General features: G+C 37.6%; 1 protein-coding gene and 4 non-coding genes across 5 annotated transcripts; all 5 read left to right on the forward strand.

The window, feature by feature from the left end:
* Positions 1-20: 20 nt before the first annotated feature.
* LOC149630451 (prolyl 4-hydroxylase subunit alpha-1-like) lies at positions 21-2,780 on the forward strand. Its single transcript, XM_089851267.1, has 4 exons — positions 21-59; positions 780-848; positions 2,504-2,600; positions 2,680-2,780. The coding sequence occupies exons 1-4, from the start codon at positions 39-41 to the stop codon at positions 2,763-2,765; spliced, it is 273 nt and encodes a 90-aa protein (XP_089707393.1). The 5' UTR covers positions 21-38; the 3' UTR covers positions 2,766-2,780.
* An 8,670-nt stretch (positions 2,781-11,450) lies between these two features.
* TRNAV-AAC (transfer RNA valine (anticodon AAC)) lies at positions 11,451-11,523 on the forward strand. Its single transcript has one exon. It is a non-coding gene; the product is annotated as a tRNA-Val (tRNA).
* Positions 11,524-12,002: 479 nt separating this feature from the next.
* On the forward strand, positions 12,003-12,075 carry TRNAV-AAC (transfer RNA valine (anticodon AAC)). Its single transcript has one exon. It is a non-coding gene; the product is annotated as a tRNA-Val (tRNA).
* A 204-nt stretch (positions 12,076-12,279) lies between these two features.
* On the forward strand, positions 12,280-12,352 carry TRNAV-AAC (transfer RNA valine (anticodon AAC)). The gene has a single exon. It is a non-coding gene; the product is annotated as a tRNA-Val (tRNA).
* Positions 12,353-12,831: 479 nt separating this feature from the next.
* On the forward strand, positions 12,832-12,904 carry TRNAD-AUC (transfer RNA aspartic acid (anticodon AUC)). Its single transcript has one exon. It is a non-coding gene; the product is annotated as a tRNA-Asp (tRNA).
* Positions 12,905-12,907: the final 3 nt, after the last annotated feature.

Genomic DNA, 12,907 nt, shown 5'->3' on the forward strand with positions numbered 1-12,907 from the left:
AGACAGTTTCCATGTTAAAAGGCAACGATGGTGATAGAATGGCTACCTTCATGTATTACGTACGTCAAATCGCATTGATACAATAGACCCTTTTCGGAAGTCGGGTGTAAAATAGCGTCTGGTGACTGGCCACGTGGTTCTCTTAAGACGGAACTTCCGGTATGGGCATCCAAAGACGTTAGATATGCCTTCAAACAAAATGACTGGGGTCAACTGATAACGTCTATCTAATGTTTATGGGTCCACATAGCGGATGATCCGTTTTAGCCCTTTTGTCAAGCAGACGATTTTAAGTCACCCCTTTTTGAAAAGAGTCTTTACTAGTGTGCTCACAGAGAGAATTTATAATAGGGAGTGGAAACTGAGAAATATTATGTAGCTCAAAAATGACGTGATCAACAAAACTGGCCAGGTCTATTTCCGGTACTGTTTTTTGTGGCCCCTCCCTCTAGGGTGGGTCTAGAATGTTGCGGGAGGGTCTAGGGGAGATGGATACTACCTTTTTAGGGAAAGGGAAACATCTGACTTAAAATAACTCCAAATGTCGCCAGTCGCACTCGAAATCGCAAACCCTTATTGGGTAATTGTACAAATAACAGTGATTGAGGGCAAACTTTAAAATTAAAGGAGTGTCATGTGACCGGAAATTTACCTGTCCAGTTTTTAGCGTCGCAACCTACTTGTTTGAGCTACATTGTATTTAGCACTGTCAAGGGCAAGAACTTTCACTCCCTATTATAAATTCTCTCTGGTGCTCATGAGCAAATGTCGTTTCACAGTTGTCTGATGTGACTGCTGGTGGGGCGACTGTTTTTCCCCGAGCTGGTGTCTCCATTTGGCCGAAAAAGGTATGTGTTCTATTTGGAACAAACACAATCTGCAGGGTAAAAATGTAAATCTCTATCCAATTGGATAACTAACATAACATCGAGTATGGAGCAAATTAAGATGGGGTTCTGATAGAGCTCGGCATTATCTATCCATTATCCACGTTATTTTATCTTTATCCATACTCAAAAGTTATCCACAGAACTTACATGTTAAATCGTATTATAATCCACAACTTTGTTCATAAATAATCAGTTATCCACCAATTTCTGGATAATGGATAAAAAATGCCGAGCTCTTGGTACTGAAGATGGGCTAACGAGTAAAACATGATATCCGCCAGCTAATTGCTTATTTCTTAATCAAAATTACAGTAGACGCGACTAATAGTGAGGCAGCGCCAATAGATATAAACACCACGGACTGAAATGCTTATAGTTGCTCGTACCTCGCTAATGTTCCCTTTTATTTTAACCAAGAAGTTATATCTAGTATCTCAGAGAGAAGGTATAAATTCGCCAGATTTCCAGCTTTATCTCCAGTCCAAACGTAGCTTGTCCGGAGTCAATCCCCGTCTCTAAATTACAACCAGTATCTCATTGGTTCTTGAAAACTCACGTCAGCGCGACGACGCGAGTGACGAAAATTACGTATTTTCCGACTGAGGAGAGGCGAAATAGCCCGGCGCCTCCTTTTACGTCCCCCCTTGTATTTTGAAAGGGGGACTGGGATTATGGCGCCCGGCGAATACAAAGGCATCTTATACCTTCTCTCTGAGATACTGATATAACTTCTTGTTTTAACCTTAAAAGGCTATAGCCCTTTAATTTTTCGTAACTCATTTCCGCAAAGTTTGCAAATAAAGCATTTTTATTTTCTTGTTGATTACAATTTAAAAACCTTAAACTCATGCTGCTGGCCCATTGGACCGAATACCGTTCCACCGAATATAGCTAAAATGTGAGGTTTTATGATCGTAAAATTTTCGATGCTATTTGAAGATAGATTTATTTTTAATGCAATTTTTACAAACGGAATTTACAAATGCAATTTTTACAAACGGAATTTACAAATGCAATTTTTACAAACGGAATTTACAAATGCAATTTTTACAAACGGAATTTACAAATGCAATTTTTACAAACGGAATTTACAAATGCTTCTTTTAATTCTATTTTTTTTAACAAAAACACACTTTGTTTAATCCTTACGTTTATCAATACACTTTTCTATATCGATAGTGATATTGCAATGGTCAAATCACAAGTTTAATAGCTTGCCTCTACTGTAGCATAGCCTTACCTAACCTAACCTAACCCTTACCAAACCGAACCTACCCTAACCCTAACCTACCCTATCCCTAACCGAACCGAACCAAACCTAACCTAATCAACAAGAAAATAAAAATGTTTCATTTGCAAACTCTGCGGAAATGGGTTATGGTAAAAAATGGTGAACTAAAATTTCAAAGTAAAAACTATGCGAAAATGGGCCATAAAAAGTGTAAGGAATTGGGCTATGATTCTCGAAAATTGTTTGCGGAAATGGGCATCCTCTTAACGTGCAGATATTTGATACGGTTGGGTTTAAAGGCAGACAGGAATCTCTTCTCATTTTTCACTCCCTTAAAACACAAGGGGGTGACGTCATTTCAAATATTTTTGTTTAAACGCAGGGCTCTGGTGTTTTCTGGTGGAATTTGAAGGGAAATGGTGACGCACTCGAGTTAACGAAACACGCGGGCTGTCCCGTCCTCTTTGGCACAAAATGGGGTAGAAACAAACATAATGTTTTATGATTTTTATTTTACTTCAGGTTTAAATTTTATTAATTTTTATTTTTTTTTTGAAGTGACGAACGTCTGGATTCGCAGCAATGCTCAAATGTTTCGCAAGAAATGTCAACGAAATCCGCATAAATCATTTCGCAAAATATAATTTGTTTTCACCATATTTAATTTAAGCTCCTGCTCATGCGCACTTTTTTTATTAAAATTTTAACACCTATTAATTTGGTACGACTTTTTTGTGACCAACCAAGCGCAACTCAACCATGGAAATGTACCACATAACTGGGAATTCTTATTATCAACATTGCTGACATGCGACAATTTCAATTAAATAGTCACAACATAATATAGGTGTGGTGGCTTAGCGGTTAGCGCTTTCGCATCGCAGCAAGAGGATCCCGGGTTCGATCCCGGAATGTGGCACCGGGTGTAAAATCTGGGAACAAATCCTTCGGCGTAGAGTTTGCAAGTTCTCTCCCCGCTTGTTAAAAGGAGTTTTCCTCCGCGGTCTAACCCAGTTTCTCCTTTCCATCAAAACTTGCAGAGGTTAACGCCTGTAATAGTTAGTATAGGGCACTGTAGGTTAGCAGTGGGGGCATAGGGGCTAGCCACCACCCCTCTATGCATTGTAAAGGCGTTAGATAAAGTGGCAATAAGTCGCAAGATGACTTGGTCCAATTAGCTAGCTGAACTTATTATTTTAATTTTGTGTTCTTCAAATTATTACTATCAAAAATAAATAGAAAAAGCAGAAGGTGAAGCAGTAAAAAATGGCAACAAATCGAACCCGAAAGACCATTCAGCCCGTCTATAGGTTAAAGGAAACCGGTGTACTAAATATTTGCGAAATCGGTTGAAACGCGCGGACTTTGTTGCGTAGAGAAGTTTTTTACATTTATGGGCGCCATTTTTTAAGATGGCGGCGGATTGGGGGAAATCTTTCTTTGTACGCGCCCACAACTTATAAGTAACGTTCCCGCAAATTTTCAGCCTCCTAGGGCAAGCGGTTTGGGCTGATTATCAGTCAGTCTGCCAGTCAATCAGTCAGTCAGGATTTATGTACGTAGATCGAGGGGGTAGACACTTGAGAACTCAGGTATACAATATGTCTTGAACTCAATGTACTGTCAAAGCTGAACTCTGAGTTCCGAAGGCTTTGAACTCAATGCACTGTCAAAGCTGAACTCTTTTGAACTCAGGTGTACACAGAGATCCAAAGTGTCTACCCCCTCGACGTAGATATAGATTTGGAAAAATAATGTTAACTGTAATAGATAACTAACATAATAAATTTGATTTTAAAAATTCGAAGTGGCTATATAGGCCCAAATTTTGGGCCTAAATAGTCCCGGTCTATTTAAGCCCAAAATTTGGGCCTAAATAGCCGGTCTCCAAGGTCTTACTATTAAGGCCCAAATTTTGGGCTTAAATAGCCTCTATAATGCAGACAGCTATTTAGGCCCAAAAATGTTAGCCATACAATTTTGGGCGTAAATAGCAACGGCCGCGCGGCGACGACTATTTAGGCCCAAATTTTGTGAAGACAATTTTTGGGCCTAAATAGCAACGGCCGCGCGGCGACGACTATTTAGGCCTAAATTTTGGGCGAAAATAGTATGATGGGTGCAAGCTAGTTATTTAGGCCCAAATTTTGGGCCTAAATAGTCTTCGCCGCGCGGCCGTTGCTATTTAAGCCCAAAAATTGGGTAGATAAAATTTTGGGCCTAAATAGCCAACGTTCTTAAGGCTGATATTTAGGCCCAATTTTTTCTCCGATTATACTTTTTGGGCCTAAATAGTCTTCGCCGCGCGGCCGTTGCTATTTAAGCCCAAAAATTGGGTAGATAAAATTTTGGGCCTAAATAGCCAACGTTCTTAGGATTGATATTTAGGCCCAATTTTTTCTGCGATTAAACTTTTTGGGCCTAAATAGTCGTCGCCGCGCGGCCGTTGCTATTTTGGCCCAAAATATTAACGCTCTAAAATTAGGTGTCTTATGAGTTGCTTAGATGATGTCCGTCGTTCAAAAATCTTCATCCCATATGCATAAAAATTATTTAAATTTTGCGAAATCGTAGGTGTCGTCGCGATGTCGGGAACAATTAAACGAGTCGTCGCGATGTCGGGAACAATTGAACGAGTCGTCGCGATGTCGGGAACAATTAAAAGAGTCGTCGCGATGTCGGGAACAATTAAACGAGTCGTCGCGATGTCGGGAACAATTAAAAGAGTCGTCGAGTTGTCGAGAACAATTCTAGGAGAGCGATAGCTCTCTTAGATAAGACCTCATACCGACTCTTATGTATAAGGATGGTTTTTTGATTGGTTATAACTTTTTTTGTATCGTATTAACTGCTTTGAAAAAATTCCACAGAACTACAATTCGGGCCCTCAATATGTGGTTAAAATTTCAAAAAGATCCACTCATTAGTTTATTTTATAAAAAATAAAGTTGCTAAGGGTGGTTTTCATTTGCATAAAATGATTCAGCCCTTTTGGTGAAAAAGTTAAATTTTCCCATAGAAATAACATGGAGTTTTTTTCAAATTTAGCCATTTTGTCGCAACCCTTTTGAAATGAAATATTCGTTTGTTACGTTTGGGAACGGTTTTATATCAAAATTTAAACCTTTTTCTAGGACCATTTTTAAGGTTTTTGAGAAAAATTAATTTTAAGTATGTTTAATTTTAAATTTTAAAAACTACCCCAATCTGCGATATTTTAGCATGGATACGCTGTTTTATTGGTAAATATCAGCGAGACCAATATTGGCCTTTTTTTACGTATAGTTGCGTCTTAATAATCCGATTGTTTTTTCTTAATGCCTTTTGGTTGAAATGGCCTATCGATAGTGAGATAAGACTGCTTTAATATTGCCGCCGTGACAAATTACCCCGTTTGTGGCCGCCATTTTTTTAAGGGGAAAAAAATTTGAGAGTGGGTCCTTTTTCGTTGCCATTTTCATATTTTTTGAGGATTTGCTCATGGATGGATTTTAAATATAATTTAAAGTAGGTTTCAAGCTTTAATATAAGCCTAATTTCATAATTTTCCACCTTTTGATTGTCCCACAATCCATTTCTAAACTAGGCACTTTTTTTAAGGCGGTGAAATTGCGCTAAGCCTTGGCTTAACGTTCATTTTTGCCGTTTAAAAAAATGTTTACCTCTCGTTGCCCTTTACTACTTCGCCTTCTCGTATCGTCGTACTTTTAATTAAAGTTTAGACTTTGAAAGTAGTGCTTTGTTTTCTTAAATATTACTTAATTGTATAAAATTTCAATATTATAATTGCATAAAACGAATTCAATTTTGTTTGTTGATGGGACGCGCCTTGCATTTGAATTTCGTTCCCTCGAAACTACCCCCCCGAAGAATTTTTATTTATCGCCGTCTTTCGGTCGCTTCAGCCCGAAAACAGCTGTAGTGAGAATTTAGAAATGTTATTTATTAAAAATGTATGCGCTCAGTGTGTTGTTGTGTTTGCATTTTAATGCTTCTAGAAAATCGTGGTGCGCGTCGAGGTTTACGAATCCAACGTGTGTTGCGAAATGAAAATCAAGGGTGGATACTACATGATCTATGCTTTAAAAGGAATTTGACCGCGCCATGCAGTCAAGCAAAACGGTATTAGGCCTTGCCAAAACTTGACTGAGCTATTGCGCCTTGTCAGATTATCTTGTCTATCTATCAATGATATAATAAATTCACCCTCGGATATCCTGTGACGAGGAGGTGGTTTTAAAGTTACTAACACTCGATTTTGGAGGTAGATACTGTCTTGTGACACTTGATGTAACGATTTTATCTTATAAACAGACTATTATCATAAGCCCATATCGTAAATTAACCGCTGTTGATATCAAAGCTTAATTGAAATACTGATACCAATTTTTTAACTCAATGAATCATCAAAAATTATCTACTAAAAGAGATATCTACTTATATTCCATTCAAATTTCTCGCAACATTTCTAATTAACGAGTAGAAATGTGCAAATGAAGTTCAAACTGATTAATTGGGCAAATTGCTATTTTGGTCACCATTACCGATCACAGATAGATTTGCGCCCTTCAGTAGTGTTTATTATACTTGTGAAATGGATAGCGAAATCTGTGATTAAAGTTTAAAATGGACATGAGCAAAAACGGCTTTATTCATATCAACTCTATTACCGAATATCTAAATTTGACTAAAATTAACAAAATATTCTATTCATGGTTAAAAATCTTGTTTGAAGCAGCAAGCCATCTAATCCTTATTTACCTTCTTTTGAAAAAAAATAATAGGTTGATACCTCTTTCAGTAGATGATTCATTGATATTTCAGTTTCATTGAGTTTAAAAAAAATTCGTTCCACCATTGGTTGATTTTCAATATTGACCAATCGATAATCACAAATTTTAATAACTAAATTATTAAAACCGGTTCAAAACCATATTAGTTTTGAAACGAATAAATTATAATTTTAAACATATATACTAGTTAATTCCTCGTAGGTAATTAGTTAATTGTCTTAGTCAAATTAATGCTGAATATTACATACAAAAAGTAAATAATAAATTCAACTTCTAAAATTTAAATGTAAAGTGTGTGCATTATTTCCCAATTAATAAAAGATATCCACTTATTTCCATTCAAATTAATTACTAATTTGTGGATAATGGATAGAAAATGTCGAGCTCTAATTGCGATATAGCTAAAATCAATCCCACTGGCTATTTATAATACAATATAACCTTTGCCCTATGTTTACTGTTTTGAATTTTATTTGTGAAATTTAAAACATAAAATAGTATTACAATTTTTTTAATTAAATAATTATTAATAAATTTCAATAAAATAAATTCTGGTTAAATACATAACACTACTTTTTACTAAGTTTCTGAAATTATCAGAGCTAAATATCAAAGACACATATTTAATTGCTCTCATTTCGACACAACTGCAACCCTATAGATTTATTCATTTAATAACATTTCTCATTTCTAATTATTTAAATTCAAAGGGCTGTATTAACTTTTAAAGGTGAAAACCTAGCTGACTTAGAAGTAAAAAAATACCAGGCTGCCAGGCTGTCTCTTACACAACAGAGTTGGCCATTCTCGCTTATGAGAAATGAATCCTTGTCATATGCATCTCTGGACTTTAGGAGCTCCAGGACTCCCAACAGAATCAGGGTGGGAAATAGGGATTTTTTTAAAACTAGACATTGGGCCAGCGACCCCCTGCCCAGGAATAAATGAACTGGTCCATGACCATTGACCAGGGCGCGGTGTCTGCTAAACTAAAGAAGTGGGTAATTAAAATAGTTGAGATAATGTCTGGACCCTGGTTACCCTAGAATTTCCTTAGTGGTCCTGTGGACCACTGCTCACCCTCCGATTTAATTTTTAAACTGGTCATTTTCCCTGTGCCACCGCCTTATTTGCAACGCTGAACTGAAGATTTCTTTTGACCGGACCATAGCCTACTCGATCACGCGCAACACGTCGCAAGCTGCTTGCGCTATAGCGCGAGTCAGGGTGGGAAATAAGGATTTTTTTAAACTGGACATTAGGCCAGAGACCCTCCTGACTTGGAATAAATAAACTGGTCCGTGACCATTGGCCAGAGCACGTCGTCTGCTAAGCTAAGGAAGTGGATAATTAAAATATTAGAATTTTAATGTGTGGACTCTGGTTACCCTTGAATTTTTTAGTAGTCTCGTGGACCACTGACCCCCCTCCGATTTAATTTTTGAACTGTACCAGGCAATTTTTAAACTCGTCATTTGCCCTGTGTTACCGCCTTATTTCCCACGCTGGCGCGAGTTGCTTTGCGTTGTTGAGTGCGTAATGGAGCGGGCTATGCCTGGAGTCCCAACCCCCGTTACTTACTACCAAAATACCCACTAGCATAGCCCACTCGATCACGCTCTCTTTCCCCCGTCTACATATTTTGAAGAGGGCACTTTTTAGGCGTATTTATTAACAATCTTGGATCACCTTTGTGGACTTTTAGGGTAGCCCTTATAAACTGAGTCGGCATTGCCCTGACTATTTTGTGTTTAAGGTTTATAAGCTTAATATCAAACAGACGTTAGTTAATGCTACAAAAAAAGTTCGAAATTGATAATCTCGGATCGTCTTTGAGAAGTTTTAAGGATATCCGAATTTCATATTGGGCTTATGAAAAGTTTGAGCTAAAGGTTAAACTGACATAAATCAGCGTTTTAAAAAATTGTGTAAAACTGTCAATTTGGTCCTATTTGTGGAATTTTTAGGGGAGCGCCTCGCGTTTCAATAAAGGGTTGTAAAAAATTGTATTATGTTAATTACAATAAGAATACAAACTTTCAATGAGTTACGTTTTTATTTTTTGGAGTATCATTATAAATAAATGACTGATTGAGCTAAAGTTACGGTCCCCTTTTTATATGTTTCTGCTTAGTGTAGATTTTGAAAATGTTAAACAGTTTCTTAACAATCTTAATTAAAATGAAGACTGAAGGAGCAGATATTAATAAAAAATGTCTTGATTAGAATCAAGTCCTAAAAAGTATCGATAAGACTGAGGTTATCACTTGTCTGAAGGATCAGATATTAATTTTTCTTTTTAATTGAAACTTAAAGGCATGCTTAAGAAAAAAACAACGTTCCATTACCGTTTTCCGTTGAAATAACTTATTTTACAGGTAATCAATTTCAAAAATTTACTTATCTCGGGTTTTCGGGCACAATTCCATTCCCCCAAAACATTTTATCATTACATTAATTACTTTTGAGAGATAACGTGTCAAAATAAGCTTTAAAACAATAAAAAACTGAATGAGCGGTCTGTTTAGCCATGACCAAAACCTTCAAATCAGTGTTGCTAATGTTAGAAAGTGGATGTTCCCACTTCCATTTTAAAAATTTGCCGCATTTCCCACACCCCCTTTTTTACAGTCATATTTATCTGGACTATTTTATCATACTAAGTTTAATATGGAATATCACTCCGCATGGCTTTGACAATATGTACAAATGCTATAAAGCTTTAAAATTCTCAAAATATGCTTTCTTTTTTTTTCAGTGCCAAACTTAAAATCACCGAATTTATTTCAAAATGTCGCTTGAAATTATTAAACCGGATAAAATTTTCGAAAATGCACTAATTTTATCTGTGCAGTTAAAATTAGTGCATTTTTGAAAATTTTGCACTATTAACCCTTGAACAGGAAAATTCCGACATTTGATTGATTTCGGAAAAATATTACTTTTTCCCCACAGAGCCTAAAACCAAACCTAAATCTCCCACGATGTGGGAAATTACCCACACATTGGCAACACTGCTTTAAAAACTTACAACAAGCACACTTTCGAGACATGTTCTGAACAAATTAGTGCTTAACCCTCTAATAGTACGACCACGGAGAATTGATGTAAACTGTAGTTGAAATATATTCATGTGCGACCTGCGGCACTGAATGGTCTCTAACCATTGTTTGAAACTAGAGAGAGAAATAGTGAGCAGCATTAATCATGTCCTGAGCTATGAGAATGAACAGTATGACTGTTGACTGAAGTACACTAGACATTACATCATTTTGCATAACCACGAGTAAAAATCTAACTGTCCCTACTTAATTTTCCGCCATTGTTTTAAAACGTATCCACTGCGAAGCATACCGGGCACAAATGAGGGAACCTTTTAAAACTCAATGTCATACACGTACTCTCTCAAAAGTAATTAATGTAATGATAAAATGTTTTGGGGGAATGGAATTGTGCCCGAAAACCCGAGATAAGTAAATTTTTGAAATTGATTACCTGTAAAATAAGTTATTTCAACGGAAAACGGTAATGGAACGTTGTTTTTTTCTTAAGCATGCCTTTAAGTTTCAATTAAAAAGAAAAATTAATATCTGATCCTTCAGACAAGTGATAACCTCAGTCTTATCGATACTTTTTAGGACTTGATTCTAATCAAGACATTTTTTATTAATAATAATCTAGATCTCTTGCAAAACTTTGTATTATCACGTATATATGGTGTAGTGGTTATCACGTCCGCCTAACACGCGGAAGGTTCCAGGTTCGAGCCCTGGTAGATACATGTTTTGACCATCGTGATGGGACATATTAATTATCTACATCTCTTGCAAAACTTCGTATTATACTGCATCTATGGTGTAGTGGTTATCACGTCCGCCTAACACGCGGAAGGTCCCAGGTTCGAGCCATAGTAGATACATGTTTTGACCATCGTGATGGGACATAATAATAATCTAGATCTCTTGAAAAACTTCCTATTATCACGTATCTATGGTCTAGTGGTTATCACGTCCGCCTAACACGCGGAAGGTCCCAGGTTTGAGCCCTGGTAGATATATGTTTTGACCATCGTGATGGGACATAATAATAATCTAGATCTCTTGCAAAACTTTGTATTATCCCGTATCTATGGTGTAGTGGTTATTACGTCCGCCTAACACGCGGAAGGTCCCAGGTTCGAGCCCTTGTAGATACATGTTTTGACCATCGTGATGGGACATAATAATAATCTAGATCTCTTGCAAAACTTTGTATTATCCCGTATCTATGGTGTAGTGGTTATTACGTCCGCCTAACACGCGGAAGGTCCCAGGTTCGAGCCCTTGTAGATACATGTTTTGACCATCGTAATTGGACATAATAATAAGCTAGCTCTCTTCAAAAACTCAAAATAACCACGTATCTATGGAATTGTGGCTTTTAAGTCCGCTTTACACGCGGAAGGTCCCAGGTTCGAGCCCCGGTAGATATATGTTTTGACCATCGTGATGGGACATAATAATAATCTAGATCTCTTGCAAAACTTTGTATTATCACGTATCTATGGTGTAGTGGTTATCACGTCCGCCTAACACGCGGAAGGTCCCAGGTTCGAGCCCTAGTAGATACATGTTTTGACCATCGTGATGCGACATAATAATAATCTAGATCTCTTGCAAAACTTTGTTTTATCACGTATCTATGGTGTAGTGGTTATAACGTCCGCCTAACACGCGGAAGGTCCCAGGTTCGAGCCCTGGTAGATGCATGTTTTGACCATCGTGATGGGACATAATAATAATCTAGATCTCTTGAAAAACTTCCTATTATCGCGTATCTATGGTCTAGTGGTTATCAGGTCCGCCTAACACGCGGAAGGTCCCAGGTTCGAGCCCTGGTAGATACATGTTTTGACCATCGTGATGGGACATAATAATAATCTAGATCTCTTGCAAAACTTTGTATTATCACGTATCTATGGTGTAGTGGTTATCACGTCCGCCTAACACGCGGAAGGTCCCAGGTTCGAGCCGTGGTAGATATATGTTTTGACCATCGTGATGGGACATAATAATAATCTAGATCTCTTGCAAAACCTTGTATTATCACGTATCTATGGTGTAGTGGTTATCACGTCCGCCTAACACGCGGAAGGTTCCAGGTTCGAGCCCTGGTAGATACATGTTTTGACCATCGTGATGGGACATAATAATTATCTAGATCTCTTGCAAAACTTTGTTTTATCACGTATCTATGGTGTAGTGGTTATCACGTCCGCCTAACACGCGGAAGGTCCCAGGTTCGAGCCCTGGTAGTTATATGTTTTGACCATCGTGATGGGACATAATAATAATCTAGATCTCTTGCAAAAATTTTGTATTATCACGTATCTATGGTGTAGTGGTTATCACGTCCGCCTAACACGCGGAAGGTCCCAGGTTCGAGCCCTGGTAGATACATGTTTTGACCATCGTGATGGGACATAATAATAATCTAGATCTCTTGCAAAACTTTGTATTATCTCGTATCTATGTTGTAGTGGTTATCAGGTCCGCCTAACACGCGGAAGGTCCCAGGTTCGAGCCCTTGTAGATACATGTTTTGACCATCGTGATGGGACATAATAATAATCTAGATCTCTTGCAAAACTTTGTATTATCTCGTATCTATGGTGTAGTGGTTATCAGGTCCGCCTAACACGCGGAAGGTCCCAGGTTCGAGCCCTTGTAGATACATATTTTGACCATCGTGATGGGACATAATAATAATCTAGATCTCTTTCAAAACTTTGTATTATAATGTATCTATGGTGTAGTGGTTATCACGTCCGCCTAACACGCGGTAGGTCCCAGGTTCGAGCCATAGTAGATACATGTTTTGACCATCGTGATGGGACATAATAATAATCTAGATCTCTTGCAAAACTTTGAATTATAACGTATCTATGGTGTAGTGGTTATCACGTCCGTCTATCACGCGGAAGGTCCCAGGTTCGAGCCCTGGAAGATACATGT

Source organism: Phalangium opilio, unplaced genomic scaffold (assembly GCF_054372755.1).
Source record: "Phalangium opilio isolate 3A_F unplaced genomic scaffold, DU_Popi_V2 ptg000103l_1, whole genome shotgun sequence".
In the NCBI taxonomy this organism is placed as follows: Eukaryota; Metazoa; Arthropoda; class Arachnida; order Opiliones; family Phalangiidae; genus Phalangium; species Phalangium opilio.

Excerpts from the sequence above, each read along its gene's own strand:
- LOC149630451 (XM_089851267.1), top strand. The coding sequence starts at position 39 with ATGGCTACCTTCATGTATTAC. Across the intron at positions 60-779 it reads TGGCTACCTTCATGTATTAC|TTGTCTGATGTGACTGCTGG; the intron begins GTACGTCAAATC and ends GTCGTTTCACAG. Across the intron at positions 849-2,503 it reads TCTCCATTTGGCCGAAAAAG|GGCTCTGGTGTTTTCTGGTG; the intron begins GTATGTGTTCTA and ends GTTTAAACGCAG.